This window comes from Haliaeetus albicilla, chromosome 2, assembly GCF_947461875.1.
Source record: "Haliaeetus albicilla chromosome 2, bHalAlb1.1, whole genome shotgun sequence".
Classification (NCBI taxonomy): domain Eukaryota; kingdom Metazoa; phylum Chordata; class Aves; order Accipitriformes; family Accipitridae; genus Haliaeetus; species Haliaeetus albicilla.
The window spans coordinates 60,178,394-60,205,411 of record NC_091484.1 but is presented as its reverse complement, the minus strand read 5'-3'; the positions used below and the strand labels follow the sequence as shown (position 1 = coordinate 60,205,411).

Sequence of the window (27,018 nt, the reverse complement as noted above, 5' to 3'; positions counted from 1 at the left end):
TTAAAGCAGACAGTTGACAGGTAAAAGAAAAGCAGACTGACTACCTGAAGCATTTCAGGTTTTACACCTGGATAAATTAAAGACACTCAACTTAGTTCTCTTTATCAAGCCATCAGATAAAAATATATGCAGATTCAGTTAGCTCTGTCAAAAACATCTATTACAGATAATAAATTTACAGACTATGACAAGAAGATTAGAGGCACTCAACATGCCAAACAGTTTTCTTCCAAGACCGTCCAGTCAGTGTGTACTACAGGTGACATTTAGTCATACTTTTACTCAATACTTGTAAGGTAACTACTAATGTAGACTACAATGTAACATGGTGATGACACACAGCACATATCAAGACCTGGCTACTCCAACTTCAGAAGTCCAAAGCCATAATCTCCCACTACATATTTAAGTCTAGTAAACCCTGCTAGATGTTGCAGGAATCCAAATTATAAACATACACAAAGTTTACAATTCAGACATTGATCTTTAATGGAAAGCATCAGAAGGCTGTGAGAAATACCTGTCATGTTTGGCTGGACTTCCAACTAAACATACAAGCTTTTGTTATCAAGCTGAAAGTATGCTACTGACCCAATTCAATCTAGCTGAAGAAAACACAGTGTGCAATGGTTCACTTCAGTGTCCTCCTGCAACTTACTGCAGCTATACCCTAAAAATTCCTAGATATAAAATGCTAGCACACACTTTAAGTAAGGCTCCTTGAGGCTGAGGAGCTCCTTGCTTACTTTAGAGACTTCTGCCAGTAATTTAACAGTCTAGCAATGAAATGAACAGCCAAAAAACATTCCTGCGTTAAGAATTAAGCAATTCCTGTAATGGAAAATGTTTTGCTCTAGTGTCACTTTGGTTAGGAATTTTGCTACAGAATCTTCAGAGCATTTACTAAAGTACCTGTTATATTGTTACCTATTAAAAAATTATTGATCAAGTGCTTGTACTTGAGTGATGGAACACTGCATTTTAAAGCCTGAATACTCTAAGTATACATATTTAGCATAATGTAATTATAAATCACTGCACAAATAAGTGTACATTTAGGTAAACTGCAGCTAATCAAAACTGAAAAAAAGTATAGCAGACTTTTTCTGTCACAGTGAAGTGCTTCAAGTAAGTTTATGAACTTAGCTGTATATTTAGAAACCAAGTAGCAAGGATGCAAACAAGCCCGGAAAAATGCAGCACACAAAAAAAAAGGCATGAAGGCAACACAATCAGAAATAGCATTAATACTCCCACTTTAATAAGCACAGTACACAATACAGTGCATAAGGTTCAGTTCACCAGCTGGGGTGGAAGATGCAGAGAAACTATACTGCACTTCTGCAGCACCTTCTGCCATTTGTACTCCTAACCTGCATGACCAGACCTAAGCAATTCTGTCATGTTTTGAGTCACAGTACAATAAGGTTATGGGTCTGTATTCACTATGTATACAAAAAAATTCTCAACAGGAAAAAGTATTTTCTCCTACTCATGAAATGCAAAGCAAACAACACTCACCCATCTATGTAATGGACAAGAAACACAGAACACTCAGTCAACAGCATTTCAGAATAAAAGAAGTTCCACCTTTACCACAATTATAACAGAAATTCCCCACAATCATTCCACTTTTCTCTCTCTAGCTCTGTTCAGTTCATGTTTTGCCCATTACCTCTCCCAGTTACTACCCTTATCGCGAATTCCTCATGCCTCACGTTGGGCACCAAAAAGGACTGTGGTGGGTTGACCCTGGCTGCACATCAGGTGCCCACTAAAGCCGCACTATCACTCCCCACTCCTCAGCTAGGCAGGGAAGAGAAAACATAACAAAAGACTCCGTGGGTCAAGACAAGGACAGGGAGAGATCACTCAGCAATTACCATCATGGGCAAAATGGACTCAGCTTGAAGAAAATTAGTTTAATTTATTACCAATCAAATCAGAGTAGGATCATGAGAAATAAAACCAAATCTTAAAACACCTTCCCCCCACCCCTCCCTTCTTCCTGGGCTTAACTTCCAGTTTTCTCCACTTCCTCCCCCTGAGCAGCACAGAGGGGCAGGGAATGGGGGTTGCAGTCAGTTCATCACACGTTTTCTCTGCCACTCCTTCTTCCTCAGGGGGAGGACTCCTCACACTCTTCCCCTGCTCCAACGTGGGGTCCACGGAAGACAGTCCGCCATGAACTTCTCCAACCTGAGTCCTTCCCACAGGCTGCAGTTCTTCATGAACTGCTCTAGTGTGAGTCCTTTCCACGGAGTGCAGTCCCTCAGGCACAGACTGCTCCAGCATGAGTCCCCTGCCAGGTCTCAAGTCCTGCCAGAAAACCTGCTCCAGCATGGGCTCCTCTCTCCACCTGGCCACAGGTCCTGCCCAGAGCCTGCTCCAGCACAGGCTTCCCACAGGGTCACAGCCTCCTTTGGGCATCCACCTGCTCCAGCATGGGGTCCTCCCCAGGCCGCAGGTGGATATCTGCTCCACCGTGGGCACAGGGGGACAGCCTGCCTCACCATGGTCTTCCCCACCATGGGCTGCAGGGGAATCTCTGCTCTGGTGCCTGGAGCATCTCCTCCCCCTCCTTCTTCACTGACCTGGGTGCCTGCAGGGTTGGTTCTCGCACATATTCTCACTCCTCTCTCTGGCTGCAGTTGCACAGTTTTCTTTTTCCCCTTCTCAAATATGTTATCCCAGAGGTGCTACCACTGTCACTGATGGGCTCGGCCTTGGCCAGCAGTAGGTCCATCTTGGAGCGGGCTGGCATTGGTTCTATCTGACATAGGGGAAGCTTCTTGCAGCTTCTCACAGAAGCCACCCCTGTAGCCCCCCTGCCACCAAAACCTTGCCACGCAAACCCAATACAAAATGCTGTGCCTAAGTATCTTTAGGCAGACTTTTTATCCCAGTTATCCAGCTACAAACAAACATTCACTGCCTTCCAAACTGCATAGCCATTCATAAAAGACAAGACTATGTTGTTGAGGTTTGTTTTGGATTTTTTTTATGGGGGAGAGAAGGGGGAAGCGGCAGGAAGATATCGTTAATAAGCAGCAGTTTCTTGTATTTATAAAAGAATCTACTAGCAATTTGTATTTTACAGTAACTTTTCCTTCTCTTATTTAGAAGTCTACTGTTCTACTGCTGTGTAAAAGCCACATAAACAACAAAAGCACATAGGTCATTTTTTCTGTTGTATGCTCAAAACTAAAGCAATTTTTCTACTACTTGTTATAGTATTCCTAAAAGTAGTTGTGCTAATATTCTTATATAAAATGTCTTTTAAGGAAAATTATGGATACACATTAAAAAAACATTCATTTCAAAATTTAAGAATTATTTCAAGAGCTATCTTCAAAGAGAATGCACAGTATATTAGTCCTGAATGATTTGGTGGCCAACATTTCAAATTGAAGAAAAAAAGAAAACAGCAAGTTTTCTTCTTCTGAAATTAAGTTTAGTTCACCTCTATCGTGACCATATTTATCAATGTGCATTCTAGTTTACAGATACAGGTGTAATAACCACACCAAAACCGATTCTAAGCACAGGCACAGAGATCCCATTCCCCTAGAGGCAGCCTGTTGAGCCAGAGCTGTCAGAGCTCTGATCACCAACCTATCTGCATATCGAAAGACTACAGTCCTGTTTCTGCCTTCTTTGCCTCCTTCTGTTTAGGCAAAAGGCAAGTAACACTATACCTGTGGTTGTTTCATACTACATAAATGCTGGGCATGGGGTGTTAAACTATGGATACAGCATACAACTCTTATGAGCAGCTCTGCAATAACAAACTTGTATATGCATGTGATGAAAGATTTTTTTAAAAAAGGAACTCGGAGAGGAAAACTACAACTGTTGTTACATTAAAGATTTAAAAAAAAAAATAAATAAAAATCTCAAGTATTCACACTGTGGATCATATGTGCAGCAGATGCAGGAACAGATCAGGTCTGGCAGGATTACCAGCAGAAACCTATCACTATGAGAGCACAAGGTACCTGAACTGGCTTTGCAGGTAAACAGTATAGCTGCATTTCTACAGCTCTGAATCCTAAAGTATTAAGTACTGTATGATCTAAACTGACTCTGCAATGACAGTCTTTCTGTCTCCACACCAAGTCCCAAGAAATACATGTCCAAGCGCAGAGACTCCAGTTATACTAGATTCAGCTGAGATCCAGATGAATACTATCTCATATCTTATGTGGCTAGCTCCACAGGGACTCACAGCCTCCTCAATACATTCCCCATGACTAAAATCCAGGTGGCTTATTAGACAAGCTGTAGTGTCACACAAATGTGTCAACTCAGTTCTGGGCCAGTACTGCATTCAACTTCATAAACCACCCCCATCAAAAAAAACTAACACAGAAATGCCAAGAGGAAAAAACACCACCTTTATGACGTTAGAGTAATTTGTACCAAGTCCAAACTGATTCTTCTAGATGCAATGACAGGCTTATAATATACATATTCACATCAACAGCACATTAATTCACTTGCAATGCTGTAAGCAATCTTACTTCACATGTACAAGCTGAGCTGTGCTCAAGGTAGTAAAACTTCCTGGAATTCGTAACACTGAAGTTCAGTACTGAGATCTCCTGGTCTCTCTGAATCAATATGGACTCCCAAGGACCAGCATCTACACATAGCTAATAAGCCTCACCAAGCTAACTGTTTCTGCAAATGTCAAATGCCTCTGTGCTGCCTGGTATCTCTATCACATGGGTTATTCCAGCTCCTTCATGATAAGCATGAATAGTAGTAGCTTGTAGTAAACCATAAACACATTGTCTACTTATACCCCACTATATATTATAATTAAATCATTCTTAGAATAAGATCGTCAAGAAAGATGTTTGGCACATAACACAATAATGGTGAAAAAAGGCTTTTTGAACAATAGTTGTGCCACAATTCCTAAATTTAGCTTCTCTAGTCTCTCTTTGGATACCAGGACTATCAGCCCCTGGACAGCATATATGCACCATCCAATTTCCCAAGCCAGGACCCAAAAGTCCCTTACGTACTACACCATATGTATACATCCTCACACAGACCCTAGTATTTTTTCCTACATCAACACATATCTGCCCTGCTTTTTGACTGAGAAGTTCAGGTACATCTGAAGACATCACAAGGGGCCACTATGCAGGGTAGTAACTGCTGGTGCTGATGCAAGCAAAGCTGGGAGCAGTTGCCACCCATCTTGAAGAGATTCACATTCCAAACTTACCATAGGTCAGCTAAGATAACTTAACTGATTTACAGAAAACTAAGACTTTTCAAGTAATAGTTAAAAACTTACACAGTGATTGTAAAAAGTGCATACTGGGATTACAACCTTCTATTTATCATGTACTACATATGTATCGTTATAAGGTAAGCAAAATAATTACCAGACACCTCAATATGTCCATTATACAAACAGTCAGGTTTACAAAAAATCAGTTTCTCTCACACACACCAAACCATGACCCTGGTAGAGCCAAGACTCAGTATGACTTGTCAGGCATGGAACCGTGCTTTCCAACTAGTAGCTGACCATTCAAAACCCAAGACACTGGCTACAACCTCACTATCAAAAACGTATAAGTCAACCAGAAAGGAGGCTTGTGGGGCTGAAAAAAAAAATCAGCTTTCACTGACAAGTAGTATGTACCATCTTAGTGGGACCACACAAAAGAAAGGGAACACAGCAGACAGCAGTGTATAACAGTTGAAAGTATAGGGGAAGACAACTGCTCTAACCTGCTGTTAAGCAAAGTTCTCTGGTGACCCACCTACTTGAGTTACATGCTCCTGAGTTAGTCTATTTCTTTCAGTTGTTAAAGCAAGACTAACTTCAGTGCAAGCAATTAATCCTAGTCTCTTATCAGAATGGATTTATTTGCCCAGTAACTGCAGCTTAAAAAAAAAAAAAACAAACTCAAAAACACACAACGGAGACAGCATGGCAAGGAGGTTTGCTTTTGCAAGTAAATGTGTTAAAACTTCTGTGTCTGATAAACTGGTTACAATAAAGTTCCAGTTTTCATACTGAAGTCACAACTTCAATTTAGCTTCTGAATGTTAAGGGCTTCTCCAAGACACCACAGAGAGAGCCACCATGTTTCTAACTGACTAACATACAACTAGTTGTTAAAACTTCAACTGTTATCAATGTGTTCTACCTCATATGCAATTAGTTTCACTTTAGAACCACTTAAACCTATGCTATATTACAAATAGGAAAGGTTTGGGGTTTTTTTCCAAAACAAGATCAGTAATCAACTTGTTGAACTGTAAACAGACCCCATTAGGCAGAAACAAAAACATAATATACCGGGCAGAGAATTCAGTTAAGTTCATCACTATTGCATCTTAACTTCAAACAGTGAAGAAAAGCAGTATAATGCCTATCAAAGATATTATCTTTGGTAAACTCCAGAAATTATCAGAACGCAGTGAGACATTGTTTTATTTTAGAACTCAGCACAGTTCTCCTTCATTCCTTGTGTCAGGTGAAGCCAGGAATAACTATATCCTAAATTCTGATGAGAATTCCCTATGATGCACCAGAAAAATCCTCCTTCTAGCCACCACCTCTCTTTTCCCTCCTCTGTATTTTTAACTTTGCTGTCAACCTGTATGTATCAAACTCAGCAACATTAAAAAATTATACTCTTGAAAGTTTACATTGTTGATGGTCTTCCCAGGAAAAGAAAGAAACAGCCTTTCTTTAGAAAGGGTGTCTGTTTTGATTTTCTGTTGACAAATATTTGGAGAGCACACAGAAATTAACCCATTCTTGCTCCCACCAACAGGTCTGCTTTGGAAGGGGTAACGAAGTCTAGGTTACTGGGACATTATGAAAACATTAGTGGCAAGTTGGGAAAAAGTAGAGGAAAAAGATTCTTGAGCCCTGTACCAAAAATTCAGACAATATTAAGTCATCCTATCATTTCTATAGTACTTCATACTAGAAAAGGAAATAGGTACAGTAAACAGCTCATGTAAACACTCTGCCAGTCACTGACAGTAACTGAAAATTTGGTCTCAGGCTCTTCATTTGTTTTTAGACATGAAAGTTAGAAACAGTTTACATACTTCCCTAAGATGCTGCACCACCTTCTCTTCCAATTTTTATATGAAAAATGTTTTCAGAGGCAAAGAAACAGCTTAGTCTTTCTAAATACTCTCACTTCACCTTTTGCTGGAAGACAAACTGAAAAGTGCCAAGCAGTGAGAAATGTTACTCTCTTTTTCTAAAAATGCCTGATATCATGCAGTGTGATCTAGAAACATACAAGTCCAACCAAAAAAAAAAAAAATCATAATCAAGGAAAAAAAAAAAAAACAACAACAAAAAAAAAAACCAAGAAAAGCATTGGGGTTTTTTGTTGTTGTTCAGAAGGATTATCTGAATCCCCAATATTTACCATAAAAAATTTAAAAGAGAAAGAAAATGTTTCCTCAATTAGAAGTATCACATTCCAAGTAAGCATTAGATTCTGAAATTAAGAACACTAGTTATTGGTTAAGTGTTCTAGACTGAAACTTTCAACTGGCAATCTAAAGTTGCTGTAAAAGAAAACTGGACACAGATTTTATTTCATCCCCATACCTAACTATTAAGTGTTAAACTGACAAAATTACACAAAACCCACACCACAGATAAGAAGAAAATAATCTTTGAAAAGGTTGGGAAAGAAAAAAGTAAAAAAACCCAAACCACTAAAAAAAAAAAATCAAACACAGAAATTGTCAGCATACTTAGAGACAGTTACATATTTCCACTTTAAAAAAAAAAAAGGTCTTTCTGAATAGCATCTCTATGGAATTATGATGGAAAGCTAAGCTATCTTCTACTATTACTGGGATACTTGGGTAAATATTATCCACACAAGCATTATAACTAGCATTACTTAATAAACAAAGCACATACCACTCTGGCTGCTCTTTCCTGAGATTCACACTTCCTGCAAAACCAAGGTCCAGTGGGTACTTGCACAATTCCATAGCAAGCTGTTTTGAACAAGACAAAAAAATTCAGCAAACATAAGCAGCACTACAGTACTACTAACATGAATGTTATAAAAAAAGCTTAGTATTAGTTGATCTCACATCATTTTAATAAGTCAAATTGACATCTATACATTGCACATGAAATCCTTTCACAATGGTACTAGAAATGAAGTACAACAAGCTTCCATTTTAAAAATTTATGCAAGATTTGTTAAACTTGTTAAATAAAAAAAAAAACTGATTAGCTTGAAAAGTAATATAACCATTCAGAAGCAGCAATGTTTCATATGTGATCTGGTTTGCTATTTAATTACCAGCAAAACAGGCAAAACACTTCACAATAACAAACATCCATCATTTATAGTAAAGTCTCTTTCAAGAGAAAACTAAAAGCAACTAACAAATCTGAGTTTGTCATAAGACATTATTACACTTAGTTACTATCAAGTTCTCTTAGACTTTGTAAGTAAAATAACTGGTCTTAAGTAGGAAATCCATAATAAACTGAAGATACAAAGTTTGCCTTTTTTCCCCCCTGAAAATTCATGTGGAGCTGTAAATACAAACTAAAGGGAGGATCAGGGCTAGGACTAGTTGCAACTGTAGCCCGACTGTAGCCAGGCTACAACATAAATCCTTAGGAAAGAGATTTTCAGACATGCAGATTTCTCTACAAGACTGTCATCTATATTTTTATGGTATATTAAAAAAACAGGAGTTTGATAAGAAATTCCACAGAAAAAAAGAGTTTAGTAATTTGGCGATACTGTTCATGTTTGAAATGCACATATCAGGAAACTTTAAGAGCTGCTGAGGGAATGAAAATACAAGAACACAAGTGCTGTGAGCATATTCTAGTGTCTGTATGGGTTTAACAACTAATAACAAACAATCAAAAAGCCATCATCTTTTTGCTTTCCTCAAAAAGATAATCCTGAATCTGACATCATATTCTTAATATCTCAATTCCCAACAATCATATGTTACTTAAATAAGAAAATCTGATTTAAGTGTGTAACTAGAAAAAATAATATATATATGATAACTTTATAGTTAAGAGGAAAGCTGAGATTAAATTAATATCTTCTAGTATATATACAAAAATACGACTGGTTTGTGCTAGCCTGAAGAAGAAAAAAAAAAACAGTAATGCAATAGTAGTATAAAAAACATCTGGCTAATACACCTTTCCTTCTACACAGGAAAGCCAATGAAATCATTTCCTATTATATACACATGTGTAGTCATATTAAGATCAGTTGTCAGATTTTCAAATACATTATCCAAGTACTGACAGACCAAACTACCTTGATAAGCCCTTTCTACTGCACAACAAAGTTCTTTAACATGAGAAAAAACATCTTGGTTTTGTTGCATCTATATTAACCACAGATAAGGGGGACTTTGAATTCCTCTTTAGAAATTAAGAGGGAGACTTTAAATGTGCAGTCACACATTTAGATTAGCAAGAGACAGTGCAGAGTAAGAAACTAATTACAGAATGCAACTCAGAGACAGGGCTGGCAATTAGATCCAAAGGCAATATGAGTTGGGCAAAGACCAAAGTTGAAGTGAAGTAGTTTTGTATCTGCAAACATAACAGAGTACACCTAGAGCCTAAAAGAGTCTACCACAGGTTTGTGCTCTGATATACTGTGATACTGTTTATTGAGTTCCAGGTCTTCCTTTGGTTTATACTTTCACTACTATGCACAGCTGCTTTAAACACATGAAGAGATTTTGTCTTCCACAACTTGCCAATAACTTAACACTTGGAAAGAAGTTTCCCCTGAACTAAAAATAATTACAATAACAAAAAATGCAGTTAATAATACGGGTAATACTGCTGTCTGAAGTCCAAATAAGGACTACCAGCTTTAACCATGAGGGCTACTACTTTTACTACAGAAAGACTACAAAAATAGTGGACATGATTCTTCTACCACGTTCATTCATATGACACATCAAATCCAAAACATAAAACATCAATGATACAGTAAATCAAAACATACAGTTCTTTTCTTAAGACCTCTACAACAGCATCTGGATTTAGAAGAAGCAGTACTTTGCACATGTGCTACCAGATTCAAATTCAGATTTGGACTTGACCTTAAAAAAAAAAAAAAGTTCAATATTCTTGTACCCAATTTACTGAAGTGTGTCTCTATATTAGGAATACTTCCTAAAACAGACTTTCATCATTCCTACTATTCCAGCTCCAACTGCTGCTATCATCAAATTCTTTCACTGAAAATGTTAGCAAGGCTCTAGATGCAAAGGAAGATGCCCAAGATGATACAAAAGTAATAGCTGGTTCAGGCATGGCTTCTAAAAGTACTTGTGTTTTAGTGTTCTTCATGATCCTAAGATTCCACAAAAGCAGAGTTAACTTACTGGTTAACATTACTCAGCTCTTAAGACAACAGAAAACTGATTCAAAACCAGACTAATTTCACAGGTCCTGTCAGCTCCCCTCTGCGTTCAATCCAACATTAACAAGAATAACTGAATTCTTTTGCAGATCTCCTTAAATTATTATTATTTCTCATTATCTCTCGTCAGTTTACAAAGGAGCATATACCTGAAACAAACAGTTACTATATCATCTTCAACACAATTTAAGACCCAGCATGAGACACATTAGTAGTATTTTCACATGGGCTAGGCGTTCAGACTAATGAACTGGATTTAGGACTTTCTGTCTCCTCCGATTTGTTCACCATCTAGAAGGAGTCAAAGAGCCAGCCACGGAGTTCATATGACTGCTTGGGAGCTGACACATCTTATCCCCTATTTCTGCTACCATAAAGCAAAAGTCATCATAACTTTCTTTCTTACAATGTAAGCAGCAGAATCCAGTCTCTTCCTCTGCTCTCACAAGAGGGGTCAACCCACTGACAGAAACAAAACAATCACACATAGAGGGAACATGCCAGCTCCTGAGCTGAGCTGGAAACCAACCAACCAGCCTCCACTAATCCAAACAAATCCAGCATCAGCCACTCCGACTAGCACCCTCCCCCTGCAGAACCACAACAGGAAGTCTCTTCATCTACCAGGAAACATCAGCCAAATGACATTCAAGGAAAGGCTGGCAGAGGAAGAAATCACATGACAGCTAAGTCTTTCCTACACACCACTCACTCTCTTCCAATCCTAAACCCTCCTCGTCTACTGGCTGCCCCTCAAAAAATTTTTCTAACTTGAGAAGGGCAGGGACAAAAGGGATTGAGTACAGGAAGAAAGAAATTCAGCAACAATTGCCAGAACAGAGATTAGTAGGAAGTTCCACAAAGGTGGAAAGTACTTTTAGGTAGTCTTTGGACTGCTGCAGCTGAGGTTGCTAACAGGGTGCAAAGGTGGACTGGGAAGCACAGACACAGAAAAGGCACAAGGGGAAGAGGAAGGGAAAAAAACTGGAAAGAGGGCTTCTTCCTTTCTCGTAGCCATAATATAGGAAGTCATAATATAGGAGATCTCACACGAAGGAAAAGACAGACAGACTGGAAGGATAGAGGATGACAGGACTGGTCAGACCAGAAAGCACATGGCCATAGAAACAGGGAAATGGGCTTCATGGGTGACAAGAAGGAGCTGGGAGGGGGGAGGGAGAGAAGAAGGGGAGAAAAACGGCCGGGGGGGGGGGAGGAGGCCCAAGGGAGGAAGACAGGGAGCATCAAGAAGGAAGTAGCAAGGCTTGAGGCCAGAGCGGGTGAGCTGGCACTCGCCTGCCTACTCACCTTGATGCACTGCGACATTGCAGCCATGCCCGTCGCAGTAGACAAGCGGGTTCTCGGCCCAGCCCCTCTCGTCGGAGCACACGCAGCAGCCGCCGATCATCTCCTTCATGCTATTGGAGAACTCGCCCTCCAGTGACACAGGCAGCAGCAACGGCTCGCTAGAGACCATCTAAGGGTTAAAAACACCGTCGTCAACGACACACACGCACACACGCGCTTTACCCCCTGCCTGCCCCCTCCCCCGGCGGTGTCTCCCCTCAGTCACTCAGCCGCCGCCGCCGCCACCGCCGCCACGGCAATGATTTAGGGCCCATGACCGCCAGCTGAGAGCCTCTTCTCGCCCCCGCCCGACCAACCGGCCAGGCTGTATCAGTCACGCAAGCAGGCAGGGGCAGCCCGGCGGCGGTACACTGAGGAGGACACCACACAGCAGGCAGACAGGCAAGAGAGCGGGGCCGGCGCGCAGGCGCACTGCGCGCCCCCGCGGGGAAGGCCTCGGCCTGGGCCTCCTCGCGATGGTTCACGAGCCGCCCATGGAACGTGAGCCGCGGATGAGCGCGCGCCCCCCCCCCCCCGCAACGGCTCCAACCGCCGCGCCGAGAGAGCGTGCGCGAGCGAGCGGCACCCCGCCAGGACCGCCCGCCCGCCCCTCGCCTCGCCTCACCTCCGCGCGGGCCGGAAGAGCCGGCTCTCCCGGGCAGCTGATGGCCCGGCCCGGCCCGGCCCGGCCAGCGCGCCCGCCGCCCCGGCCTGCGAGCCGCGCCGTCCCCGCTCGGGCACCCACCTCGGCGTGCTGCCACTCTCCGTCCCCCGGGCGAGCCATCTCGCCCCCCCCGGCCGGCCTGGCCCTAACGCGCTCCGTGCCGGGGCCGCCGGCCGGGCCGCGCCGCGGGGCAGCCCGTGCGAAACCGCCTCCCTTCCCAGCCCGGGCGAGCGTTAGACGGGCTTATTGCTGCCCCCCTCCCCTCGGTGCGTGTGGGGGGGCGGGGGAGGTGGCAGACATGCGCCCCGCTCCCACCCGCGATGTCACTCTGCTCATGCCCCCTTCAGGAAGGCTGGAGGACTCGCCCCATTCCCGCCCTCCTCCCACCCCGCAGAAATCATTTTTACTATCTTGTTTATTTTCCCCCCGATGTGACTGCAGGACTAATCCATTCCCGCTCCCAACTTTTATTATCCTGTTTATATCCCCTCGGTGTACCTGCAGGACTAATGCATTCTCCCTATCGCGCCACTGCCCCGCCCTCAGCGCAACTTTTACTATTTTGTTTATTTTCCCTTCAATGGGGCTGCAAAACTAATGCATTATTAATCCCGCTCTTTCTTCTCCCCCAAAACTCATCGTGTGGATGCAGCGCTGCCTGGCTATTGCTGCCACAGCAGCGAAAGTGATGCTGAATAGAAGATATGACAAATAGAGAAACCAGGGAGGCCACAGACACAGAAAAACTAACACGTTCTTCAGCACAGCTGTTCTCGACTTTTACTCAGAGGTGGATATGCCGTTCTAGAAGTTGGGCGTTTGGGGGTTTTTTAGTAAAATAATTCTGTTTTTTCGTTTAATTAAAGGGGAGGGGAAAAAAGGGGGGGCGAGAGCTGAGGTGGTCAGCAGAGAGGAAAATCTCAGGCTATTCAATTCTCCATTGTAAGCAGGTATGCCTGTAGCAGAAGGAACTAATAGTGGTGATTGTAAGGAGCACAGAGAAATTAAATGCAGCCTTGCAAAATTCTGCTCACTCGCTTGCCCTGGGGCCAGCATTTGTTTGTTTGTTTGTTTATTTATTTTATTTAGTGTTGGACAAGGAAGATACAATTGATTTATCTTTATTATCATGCTAAAAGGCAGAGAAGCAGAATTTCTGCATGCATTATATTTTTTCATGATGATGTTGCAAGGCCAGCTTAGTTGATACAGTATCTGTACAAATCACTATTGAATTATGTACATTCCTGGACACGTGGCTACCTAGACCTATATATATGCAGGTTATATTTTATACATTGTTAACTAATAAAACATCTGCACTTGTGTACAGGAATATGACGAACTGCTACGTGGAAGGGAGAGGTGGGATGTGCACAACTCTCTACCCCCTAGAGACATCTGAGTCTGCAGTTTGTATGCAGGATATCTTAGGTCAAGCTCTTTTCTCTCCTTGAAAGTTTTAAGTGAAATTATTTAGATAGAGGAAGAATGGAGGGCAGGCAAAAAAGGAATGATTAAGGTGGCTTCCTAGATGAAAGGCCCAGACAAATAAGCGAGTAACGCAGCCATTTGAGACGCATTCTAAACATTTCTCTGTAAATAGATGTTCCAATATCCCTGAGAGTTTAGAAATTTTTAAGGCACATGTAAAAAAATGGAGGCAGGGGGGACTGGAATGTAGTATTCTTCAGTTTGTGTAAAATCATTCAGAGATTGCTCTCAAAAAAACAACCCACCCCACGCCCAAATGTCCTATCTCAACACTGAAGAATACAAATTTGAACATAAAACTATTTACATTATAAAACATACTTGCAACACTATTTTTATTACTTTAAAAGCTTGTAAAAAAATACCCTGAAAATTGCAGGTGCAAGCAATTACTTTGTAAGGAAATAAAGCAATTGATATATCCTGGTGTTTCAAAAAAACGCAAATTATTTGAAGCTTATAGATACAATGTCCCAGCCCTTCTTCATTCCTGTCAAGAAAATGACATCTAATTTAAAAAGCATCTCAATGATTCTGTTAACCCTGACCAAAAAAAAAAAAAAAAAAAAGAAAAGTCACAGTACAGCAGCAAATCTGTCCTTTATTTCCCTGACAGGTAAATTAAAATAAATATCCTTTTAAAATGAAAATATATTAAATATATTTTAATTTGTAGGATTAATTTATACATTTAGTAAAACTAGTATTGTAACAAACAATTGTAAATTTTTCTCACAGCTTTATTTTCTTTTTTTTTTTTTTAATTAATTTAGAAGGTCTTCCTGCAATGTCATCTTTGAAAAGCAACTAGTACAATTCCCGGGTCTCTCTCTCTTTTTTTTTTTTTTTTTTAATGTTAGCTATTTTAAGGCTCAATTTTTAGTTTTATGAAGAAGCATCACCAAAAAAAGAAAATTAATCACTTTGCAACAACATGATTAAAGTTGCACCATGGCAACAAGAGTATATTCGTGAAAAACCTACTGTATAGTTTTCAAATAAAAATATTTTTAATCTCACACCATGTAACACACGAGCTCAGTATTGAACAGCCTAAAATTTTGCTTTGGTCAAAATTCAGTCAAGCCTAATACATGCAATTATTTAATGAAACATTTGTTGTCTTTTTATGGATTTCTGTTTAATTCTTTCTATAGAAAGAATGTACATGGACTGAAAGAAACTCCATGACTACCGCCTTATGGTATTGTGTAATATTTGATGGAAAAATTTAGATAACCTCTTGATAGTTCTGTAAAACAATCATTTAGAGAAGACCTTTGAAATGCAAAATAGGAAAAGAAATGCATTACCACTAAATAAATACTGCAAACACTAAGCCTGTAACAGCTATGGAATCAGAACATAAAATCTTGTAGCATATATGTTCTTATGATTGTAGTATTTAATAAGGACTGACATGACACAGAAGGCCAATTTTCTTTTTAAAAAAAGAAGCCTGTCCTTCTTATAGTGATATATAAGGGATTAAAATAATTAGAGAGGAATATAATTCAGTGAGTAAGAATGAATAATTTCATTGTTAATCTAAATGCAAGGAGAAAATCCAATTCTCTTAAAAGAAACCTACAAAACCTAGGAAGTAAACAAGGAGATAGATTATAAGAAACATACAAGAAGATTATGTTTTCTTTTTTTTTTTAGATTTTAGATACTTTTTCAAATAGAGTGAATGCATAAGTGACAGAAAATTACACTCTCCAAATGCAAATTGTTTTTCAAAGTTTAAGGAATTCCTCAAGAAAATCTTAACATACATTAGTGCATAGCACTTGAGCTTCATTAACAAAAATAAAGAGGTATTCACCTTAAATTTTTACTACAAAATAATCAGTTCCAACAATAATGCTAAGATTTTTGAATGCTTGCTTTAAATTTCACTTTTTTTTTTTTATAAAACATGCAAAATCGTATCATAAGTTTAGTGAGTAAAACAAGGCACTGAACAAGAAAAAGTCTTTCATTTACAAAACTGCATTACCAGTTGGATATAATCATCAGAAGAATGAATTCCAGGAATAACAGAAAAAGCACAGACTTTATATAAAATGCATACTATATTAGAAAACATGAATTGATATTGGGACTTGGAGCTGTAGAGTGGGGAAACTCACTTCTTTCCAGAAAGCAAATTTCTCATAGCAATTTCTACTCCATTTTCAGATTGTGTCTTTGTTGAGAAAGCTTTGATCTTTACCTATGTGCAAAAGAATACATGCTGCAGCTAAACAATGCAACTGAAAACAGGAAAATTGCAATAACTTAGTGATACTCAATAGGTAGAATAATACATCTCCAGATTATCCATTTAAAATACATTGATGCTTGTCTGCCTTTTGTTTATGTGGGTTTAAATCATTAACAGTCTTCACTGAAATACATTCTAATAGTGCATATTTGCTTCATTTCTGGGAAGGGAGCAGCAAAATGGTCACTCTACACAAAATAAAATGCGACTCTTGTGTGTTGACCTTTGCACGTAGTGTGTTTTAAATGGCAGTCTGCCTTAGATCCAACAAATTATTTCTATCCATGTTCAATTATGAAGGATATAGCATGTCTACAGAACCCATATTAAAAATGCTAATGTATCTTTACATGCTAACCCTTAAATTATACTGAGAAAGAGTAAAGTTTTCTTTTCCCTCCTATTCTTTAATATACTGTTCAAATCTGTATTTTTAACACCTATCCAAATGCAATGTACTGGATAATTTAAAAGTTTCCACATTTAACATGTGGTCACTTCTTGATCAGGAGTTTGCATGCTATATATTTACATGTTATGCAAGTACAGGTAGCAGCATCAAAGGTCATGTCAGTGCATCTCCTGGACACCATGCCTCTTCATATGTTGTGCTATTTTCTTTTGTGCAAAGGTAATTACAAATTTTGTAATTCTTTAGACTGCAAAGAAAGGCGAAGTAATTCTACCAACTATTGTATTCATTTTCTTGCTTTTAATTGTATTATCACCTTTGGAGACTTTGGTGAATTCCACTTAACTAGCAGCAATGGATAAAATTGGTGGTATTCAAGTACTGCTTCTGTTACTAACGTTGGCATTTAAATGTTAATTTCAGATTGAGGTTTACAGTAAACATGAAACAAGGGATTTTCTTTGAATGAACAATCTCAAACCAAAATTCTAAATAAAGGAATCCTAGCATAGGATGTTTTTAAGCGCAGTGATTATTTCCTTTTAAAGATTTAACATTCCCTAAGTGATAGAAGTTAAAAATTTAAATGTGACAATTAATAATTCCTACATTAAAGAGGCATTTAAATGTTAACCACCTTTTTATATGAGTCAAGTCAAAGTAATGATAATTACAGTATGCTACAAAAGAACCTGAAATAAACTTCTAGCAAACCATATTGAATATTAATGCTCTATTAAGCCCTGAAAAGCTGGGTTAGTAAACTCTGGAATTCAGATTATATGCGACTTAAACATAACGCAGGGCTTTTCTTCAAAGAATACTTCATTTCAAAGTTTGGATTTTTATGAGGTATGTATTAATTCATTGGATTTTTATTAAATACATTTACATAGCATCACTCCAAAACTAAGCCTCAGATTACTTTTCTTCTAGAGGCATATCTCTATGTAGGATTTGCTAAATTAACATTCCATATAAATTAATAGTCTTTTTTCATGTTTGTTGTGTTACGATCAGCAGTGTGACGCTGCGTTGTGTCCCAGGTCACATTTATTTGATTTCCATTTAGGAATGGTATCTGTACTACATATTAAATATGACAAACGACATGCTGAATTTCCCATCAAATATCCTAAATACAGACGTATTTTAGATGGATTTGTATAAACAAAACACATATATCTAATATAGGCGTGGGAAAGTAAAAGCTGGTTTGTTATACGCTAAAGCAAATTGGAGTAAATCAACCGCATCCGTGGGCTGTATAAGCAATACTACTCTGCTTTTCCCAGTACCATTTGGACAAAACAATGTTACTTTTTTATTTAAAGTGTTTTCTTCTCAACAAGGGGCCACCACTTCCCAATCTCAAAAACACGCCCCAGAATATGTTAATTAATTGTATTGTGTCTCTGAAAGAAAGAGGTTGCCAAATGCAATAAAAAAAAAAAAAAAAGTCTTTCGACCAGTGAGCTCCGTTCCCACTGCTAGTTACCATCTAATTTCAATTCCACATATATATACATAGATACATTTCCTCTAGGTATGACTTTGACCATTAAAAACTAAGAGCGAAAGTCTAACTTGGCCACATAGGGTGTATCTGGGAAGCTTAACATTCCTGGCGAATTAAGCGCGCAAGCCTCGGATCACTTTTTGTCAATCTTACTATGGTACTTCAGAGTCGGGAATGTGGGTAATTTTTATATCGTGGTACTTCCCAATTAAAAATAACAACAATGCTCCTTTGTGAAAAAAACTTAATATATGAAATATGTCAACACATTCCACACAAATAGAAAATAAAGAGCAATGAAGAATGGCAACAAACGGTCTCTCCCTGACTTTTTTTTTTTAATCTTCCCTTTCAATAAGATAGTTTTCAAATAGCGATATATTGTTTTAGTAAATACAAGAGCATTAAATATCCTTCTGAATGACACTTTCTAAATTTGTAGTTACCTTTTGAAAATTGCCAAGCAGCAATCAAGAGTAAATGCATCTCCGGAATATTCAAGTAGGAGAAGTAAAACAAAACAAAACAAAAAAACCATCTTTCTTTCCTTGATCTTAAAGTTCATGCCTTTAGATATTACCAGAGTGGTGTTTTCCTATTAAATATTACTTGCATCTTCAGCTTTCGAATCACATGGATGCTTTTTACCATCTAAACTGAATTGAGCTTTTATTTGGAGGAGTCCCACAAAAGCCTGCAAGTTTACAAAGAGTGAAAGAGAAGTCCCAAACTGTTATTATCTTAAACAATGACTGCAAGCATGCAACTTCCCAAGTGTGCATGGGGGGAGGAAAGTCACTTCAGAATTATTTTCAGCTAGGTGATATCTATAAACATCATCCTTTAACTTCTTTTACTTGCTGCTTATGATCTATGTAAAACGTTAATTTCTTGGCGATATAGTTAATTAAAAAAAAAACAAACGTAAAAATCTAGACATCACTTCTAATCTTTTAAAATAAATTCTCGCACACTCGGAGATAACTTGCTAAAAATAATCACAGTTCTCCTAGAAAGGATTTTCTTAAAATAACTAGTTCTCTAGAAATTCTTTCCTCATCACAAATATAAGCCCCTACCCGTTTTAATTTAATCTTCCAGAAACAACATGCAAAGACATATTTTTTCCCTTAGAAGATCAATGGCACTTGTTGGAAATTTTCTTGAGTATCAAGTTAGTCAATTCTTCCTCTATGTAAATACATGACAAAGTTCAGGTCTGAAATGGCGTACCAAAACAATTTAATTTCTAATTTTTTTCAGGGAAAAAAAAAGGAGACAACAAACACCTTTCCTATAAAACAAATCTTTAAAAATCTCAAACCGACATAAAACAATCACTTGAGGGGAAAAAAAAATCCAGACATCATGGTGCTTACATGAAAAACAGGGTAAGATTAATCTTCATTTTTATAAACAGACCATTAAAGCGAGTTCCTTCCAAAAGTCTCTTTGCCTACATTTATTATTCCAAATCCAGTGGTTCGGAGCAGTTTCTCCCGATTTCTGTAAGAAGTCCTGTTCTAAAATCCACCCACAAACAGATGTTACTTTATGCACAAATCCACTGCGCCAGGCAGTGGGGTTTGGGTTTGGGTTTTGTTGTTGTTGGTGGTGGTTGTTTTTTTTTCCTTTTACCTTTCCCGTAACACGTGAGCTACAGCCTCACAGGAGCTCCCTCAGCGGATGGCACTTCTAAAGACTCCTCTCTACTTATTTACCCGTTTGCTCGCCGGACCCCCCCGAGCTGCTGCGTGCGAGCACACCCGCTTGCGGGGGGCCCGGCGGCGCCGGCGGCGGGGCGAGCAGAGCCGCTCGGCGGGAGCTCTTCTCTCCTTCCCTCGCTCCGGCCGGGCAAGCCCCGCCGGCGGAAAGCGGCGCGAAAAGAGGCGGCCGGGGAACAATGGGGAGCGCCTGGAGGAGAGGCAGCCCCGGCTGCGCTTCCTCCGGCCCCGCCGCCGCCGCCGCCCGGCCCCGCTCCCGCCGCTTCCTGCGGCCTCGCACGCCGCTCTGCCGGGGAGCGCGGGCCGCCGCCGGCGGGCTCCCGCCCCGCTCTCTCGCCTGGCCGACGCGGCCCCTCCACGTTACCTACGGCAGCCGGCCCGGAGCCCGCCCCGCTGACGGGAGACCCCCGCTCACCCTTGAAATCCCCCAGGCAAGCCTGCCAGTTCAGCGCCGCGCTGCCGAGGGCGCCCACGGATTTACTCGCTCAGCCGCTCGCCCCCACACTCCCCCGCCCCGCGGCGCGAAGCGGTGCCGGAGGGGCGCGCGGGGCTGCCCGGCTGGCCCGCCGCCAGCCCCGCTCCCGAGCCTATCCCGGGGTCGGCGGTGCGGGCGGGCCGGCCTATGGGAGCCCTCGGCCCTCCGCCGGCTGCCCCCGACCTCCTGCCACCGGCCCCGCGCCCGCCCGTCCCCTCGCATGCCATGAGCACTACCAGCAGGAGAGGAGGCAGCACTACAGACCCGGCCGCTGCAGTGCTTGCTTCCTCCCTTCAGGGGACGGTGCTGCGCACAAAAGGCGGCTCAGCATTGTTCTCCTCCCTGACCCCCAAATCCCCTTTTCCCCGCCGCAGAAGACGCCGGGAGAGGGGAACGGGAAGGACCGGCAGGGAGGACGAAGGCGGGGAGAGGCCGGCCGCTTCGCAGGCTGCCTCGCCATCTTTGCCTTTCCCTAAACTCGCCCTCGTGGCGTGCCTGCGGCCGGCCCTCGAAGCCTACCTGCCCACGGCAGCCCTCCCGAGCCGGCCCAGAGCTCGGCCGGCGCCGGCGAGCCCCCCTGCCTGCCCCCCCTCCGCCCCCATCTGCCTGAGCTCCTTCGACCTGCTGCCAGCCTTGCCAGCGCGCCCACGGCCCTCGGCCCCATGCCGGGCACCGCGGCCCTGCTGCCTTCCCACGCTCCCCTGTCCCTCGCCCGCGGTTAGTGGGGTCTTTCGCGCGTCACTTCGCCCAAAAATCCCACTGAGGCTGCTGAGGCACCTCTCCGTGTTTCGATCACCACAGCCTCCTTCCTCCTCGAGTTTCCACGGGGGATCATCCGCTTCACACACCCACGGGGGAAGGAAGAAGAAAAAACCCAAACAAACCACAAAAAACCCAAGCAGTACCAACGCAAGGTATTATTTGAGGGGTTTGTCCTCAAACTTATGCAAAGCGTACTGCTTTTTAATTTTGGCGGGCTCGGTCCAGGGACCGAGCAATATTTCAGCTGCAGCGCTGCCCACTTTGCTGCCTGCGATCCCGAGTCCGGCAGGACGGCGCGTTTCTGGCCGCCACGCTAAAAACAGCAGATAGCGGAAAATGAGACACCGGGATCCAGCGGAAAACTCGAAGTGTGTGAGCAAGAGAGTGGGAGCTACAACTCCACACCAAGGAAAAACCACGGCTTGATTTAAATAATTGCATAATATTAGGATTTAACTTATAAATGTTTACATTTGTGTGATTTGATTAATGTCACGTTTGATTTCCTTAAAGCCACTGACAAGGTACTTTAAAGCAGGAGATTAACGTCTACCGGTAATATTCAACAGGCAAATCCTCTCCCCGCCGCCCCGTCCTCCCCCCACGCCCGGGCAGGTGGGCACCTCACGCTCCCCAGCCTGTAAGGACTCGCCCCCCTGCCCCCCCCAGCCGCGGGGGCCCTCCCCGCTCCCACGCGTGTCCTGCGGGTCTCGGTCCTCCCACACACACCGCCCCCACCCCCGCACGTGACGGTCACGGAGGGGATTCCCCCGCAGGCGCCCTCCCCCTGGCACCCCGCCATCCTCCCCGGGGTTCAGCCAGCCTTCCAGTGCGCCTCCCCGGCTCTCCCCGCCGCCTCACGCCCCGCGGCCCGTTCAAACGCCGCCGGGCCCCGCCCCCACCCGGCCGTTACCGCCGCCGCCGCCACAGGGACACCCCAACTCCCGCCCCCCCCCCCCGTCCCGGCGTTGGGCGCACCCTGAGGCGCCGCCGCTCCTGGGTTTTCCCGGGCTGGCGGGGAGGGGGCGGGGGGGGCGGAGCGGCGGGGGGAGGGGAGGGCGGCAACGGGGAGGCTCGAGTGCGGCACGAGCGCGGCCGGCGCGGGGAATTGTGGGTAGGAAAGCGGTCGGGCGGCAAAGGAAGCGGCGGGCGGGGGGGAGGGGTGAAAGGTCAGCGGCCGAGAGCCCCCGCGCCCGCGCCAATGGCGGGCGGCGCCTGGGCCGGCGGGCGGGCCCCGCCGCTGCCGCCGCCGCCGCCACACGGGGCCCGGCCCGGCCCGGCCCGGCCCGGCAGCGCCCTGCGCTTCCCTCACGGCAAGTCGGTTGTAAACACCGAGCGTGCGTGTCCCGGGTGGGCGGCCCGGCGCTCCGCGGGGGGACGGGTGGAGGCCCGGACCTACCCGCCGCCCTTTGTAACGGTTCGCGGCGAGGCCGCGCGCCCGCCGGCCCCGAGCTCTCCACGGCGCCGAGCGCCGGCGATGTTGGTTTGCACACACCGCCCCGCACCCCCTCTTTGATGCAATTTATTCGATCTGCGAATAATTGCAGATTTTTCTCTTCCCCCCGCCCGCTAACCTCCGCTTCCTCTCCCGCCGCCTCCTCGCCGGTTACCAGGGAGATCCGTCCCCCCCCGGCAGCGCCGGTGCAGGCGCCCGCCGTGCCTGGGGGGAGACCCCGCACACAAAGGTCCCGGCTCGGGGCCGCCGGGGGTGCCCGGGACGGCCCCGACCCCGCTCCCGCTCCCACCGGCCGCGGCTCGCCGTCGCGGAGACTCTCCGGTGAGTTCGGAGCCGTGAAATCGGCGACTGGGGCTCGCAGCGGACACCGCTGCGGCGGCGGTGGTCTCCGGCGGCAAACGGGGGGTCACTGAAATCGCTCCGCAACTTTCGCCCCGTCCCTGGCACCCCCGCCGCCGCCGCCCAGCCTCGGAAGGTAAAGTTTAAGCGAGTCCCCCCTGCCAGCTCTTCGCAAGGAGGCTCGAACGGAGGAGGAAAACGTGAAATGTTCACACGGAGAAGTGGTTCCCTTTGTTCTTTCATTGTTTCTACCCGAACTGGCGGATACAAGGACAAACACTTACCTTCTCTCCTTTTTGCTCCAAAACACACACGTTCCCATCAGCTTTAAAATGCACGGTCCACCTTGGAAGCGGCTACAAATGTCGGGAGAGTTTGTATTCCATTCTTTTTCGCTCTCTGCTCTTTTTAGCGTAAGATTAAGTTGCCGAGCACGTTGTTGCAAGCTGTAGCCCCCCGCCTTAGTGAATGGTCACGTTTAGGACCCTCCAAGTCCATCCTAATTCTGCCAGTAGAATTGAGGGTATTGGAGGTCTAAACTTTCAAAAGGAAAAGGGCCTGCGTCTATCTAGCAGACCTGAAAATGCACTCCCTTCCTCACTCCCACAAAATGAATATAAACGTTTCACCCCAGACAACTCCATGAAGTATACATTTTAAAGCTTGAATGTAGAAAAGCTGTCCCCTCAGCTGAGGTAAGCTAAAAGCAAACTGGCGTGAAGAAAATCTACCTCAGTGGATTCCGCAGCGGGAATCCTCTCTGTCTGGAGTTCAAAACAAACAAATAAATAAGAGCATCATGTAGAAATATTAAGCGTAAAGTTTAAAGGGAAACAACCTCAGAGAGAAACGTGCTACCCAGGGTGGAATGGAGGATCGCAGCTTTTCAAAGTGTCCCTTTTTCGCAAAAATTACTGCTTTTCATTTCCCCCCCCTGTGCAACCAAGGCAGGGGAGAGGAACCCGTTTTCTGCTTTCTTTGTAGTCCAGTTGGTGTTTCGCACCCAGCCACACAGGCAATATCACCCCCCCTCCCCAAACCTTGCTTTAATCTGATTATGATGAGATTTGCTGATACAATGAATATTTGAAATGATCCTTGTGTCTTAGTGAGCGGGATGCATTTTCAGGCTCCCGTTTCCAAGGCTCCCCGCCGCAGAGGGAAGAGGAGCGGTGGGGAGACCCCGGGGGAGGGGGGGGCTGTAGAGGTGGCAGCCCCCTCCTCCAGCGCCCAAGGGCACCGCATTCATTCAGCCCAACTCCCCCGGCCGGTGGTTGGAGAGGGATCCTTAAGTGCCTTTTCCCCCACGCATCATCATGCCTTTCCCAATTGAAAAATAAACAAATAAAAAAAAAAGAGAGAGGATGCAGGCGACCCAAGTAATTGTGGGACCGGGAGTGCGTGTTGTCTCACCCCCCTCTCCTCCTCCCCCTCCCCCCCATGTGGCCTTAATAGCAAACTGGAAGGCCGGTTTATTTCATAGGGCCATATTACAACCAACAAGGTAAATAGGGAGTCGGGGGGGGAGAAGGAGGGTGGAAAGGAGGGAGGGGGGGGGGAGAGAGGGAGGGGGCTTTTCTTTGATAGCTTTTAATTGGAATTGAAACATTCTGGGGCTGTAAACATTCTTTATTTATTCAGCACACATAAGCGGGCATTGTTTTATCACCATCGTAATTACGGTGTCCTTTAAACTGGCTGATAGCAAAGGAGATAAGGGAATGCGCCTGTAGCTGCAGATCAAATCGCTGGCTCTCCCCTCTCCCCGGGTCACCAGGATCCACACGGTCCTTGGAGATGAGGAGCGCCGGAAGATTGTGGCCTGGCCATCCCTTACGTCATGAAAGTGATTTGTACCACATTGCTAATTTGGTGCAATTCATAACCTCCTGATCTCCTACGTTTGCAACTGCTTTTCAGTTTGCAGGGTATGTTTTTTAAGATATAGTTCCCCAGTGCAGAAATTAAGGGTGATCACCTATGTGCAGGAGAGGATCTTATTTCCCAATGTTTGTTGCTTTACCTTTGTCTAATTAAAAATGCAAACTTTTAGGATCCTTTCAGAACAAAGCCTCGCCAAATCCCCTTTACGTCCAAGGATTTGCAAATTTATAAAGGCTGCATTGAATTCAGCATGGGTCAAGGGGCAAAAAAAGGGTAGAAGGTCACTGCATTTTGATTATGGGTCAGTAAACAACATGGCATGTAGTATGTGTCCAGAAACTCCTGCTAAAAAGTATTTTAAAACTACCATGAGCACCAAACTCAAGAAATAGTCTTAGCCCGTGGTAATTATAAATTGCACAAAATTCTAGTCTGCAAGTGACACCTCAGCCCCCACGGAAAAAAACACAACTTAAAAAGCACTTAGCAGAACTTTGCATTGCTGCTTCGTTTACAACAACAAAAAAAAAAAAAAAAAAAAAAAAAAACCACACAAAGAAAAAGACGGAAAAAAAGTAAAAATGGAAAAAAAAAAAAGAAGAAAAAAAAAACAGCGACCCTGAAACTCCTAGGCATAAGAGTGTTAGCCAGGTTATGATTTTTTTTTTTCAGACTGATTTTTGGCATTTCTTTGTCCTACACATTTAGGAGATTTAGTTATACATTCTGATCTGTTGTCATACTAGAATTTATGGCAAATTTTAGGTACTACAGTTACTTTTGGCTCACTTTAAGATAGCAGAAGGATCCTATTATACTGTTCTTTGACCCTATTATATTTACGTTACTGGACTCTTTGTGCTAGCCTTTAGCTGCTTTCTATCTGTGTCCTCCTTGAGCAAAATATCCCCAGCAATATCTAAAAGCAGAGTATAGGGTTAGAAAACCAGTTCTCATTCGAAATATATATTTCTGCCCAGCGTCACGAAAGCAAAAGGTTTATTTAATGCTTGTCAATACCTGAAGGCATGGTCCAGCACTTAACAAATAATAATAAATAATAATAATGCTCTAATAATGTGGCAATCCTAGTGTGAAAATGCACATGACCTCTTAGGTTTTCCCGAAGATTTTCAAAAGAATTCTCCCCATTAGTGCAACCGCTGGTGGACATCGCTGTTGCATTTCCCAACGAAACGTTTAAAAGACTGTAAATGGTGTGTGCATTACTTCATTGCAGAAGGAAGAGGTCAGGCTGAATTGCACTGGTATTTAAACATAATCATACTATGAAAATAAATCAAAACATCACGTAAAAGGAGTATTTTAAATGTTACACACATTTTCTTTCTGGAATGACGTGGTTAAGCACTTCCCCGCGAGCACATATATTTTAACACAAGTTTACAAAAATGAAAGTATACGATTTCCAATAAATGGGAATAGGTCTACAGCGAGGTATTATGAATATTATTTTGCTCTTTCTTTCCTAATGAGGTTTATCCTTCGGCCAGACAGCTTCAAGACTGAAATACTACTGACTATAGAGTGTAGATTGCAGATTGCACGCTACTCAACGTGAAAAGGAGCACGTTTGATTGATAGTCTCTGTGTGTGCGTGCGCCTATACACACAACTCTCTGTATATGTATTTGGCAAAACCGGGCATCTCTGGGCGTCCTTATCTTAAGAAATGAGAGACAAACACCCATCCCTTTAATCATGTTCATCTTTGATCACCAGCGAGGGTGACACAGTCCACAAAATTAACAAAGAAACTCCCTTGCTTTTGAGAGGGAGCGACATATACATCTGGGTCTGCACACACATGCACGACGTACACACGGACACACGAACACGCAGGCATACACCCCGGCTCCCAGTAAGTAAATTATTGCATAACTTTTCATGTAATTGATACCAGACACCTTTAATTTTTCATTTTCATTCTTTTGGCCAGCTTTCACATTAACAATCTAAGCCATAAATGTTGGTGGCTATTGATCGCAATCCCCTATGTGCGTGCAAATCCATTTTCAAGTCCCCTGCCTTTAATGTGCGTGTGCGTGTGCAAGGGGCCTCTGCCGGCTCTTTATCAGGATCTTCCCCCCAGCCTGCTTGAAGACGACCCCGGATACACAACGTGTGCTGATGGCCAAGGGAAAGCACACGCACACACACACACACACACGCACACACACACACAAAAAGAAAAAGAAAGAAAAAAAAAA

The 27,018-nt window shown here is 43.4% G+C and overlaps 1 protein-coding gene across 5 annotated transcripts in view; it reads right to left on the bottom strand.

Annotated features, from left to right (window-relative positions):
* MLLT10 (MLLT10 histone lysine methyltransferase DOT1L cofactor) overlaps positions 1–12,695 on the bottom strand; it is a 135,286-nt gene extending 122,591 nt beyond the window's left edge. The window contains exons 1-3 of one of the 5 annotated variants that reach the window (XM_069776736.1): positions 12,535–12,695; positions 11,751–11,919; positions 7,931–8,010 (exon numbers count right to left, since the gene is read on the bottom strand). In XM_069776736.1, coding sequence (XP_069632837.1) covers positions 7,931–8,010; positions 11,751–11,919; positions 12,535–12,573 — 288 coding nt within the window. In that variant the 5' untranslated portion in view covers positions 12,574–12,695. Of the gene's footprint in view, positions 1–7,930; positions 8,011–11,750; positions 11,920–12,106; positions 12,304–12,534 lie in introns of those variants that run through there. The other 4 variants (XM_069776708.1, XM_069776717.1, XM_069776726.1 and 1 more) reach the window with 4 other exon arrangements.
* Positions 12,696–27,018: the final 14,323 nt, after the last annotated feature.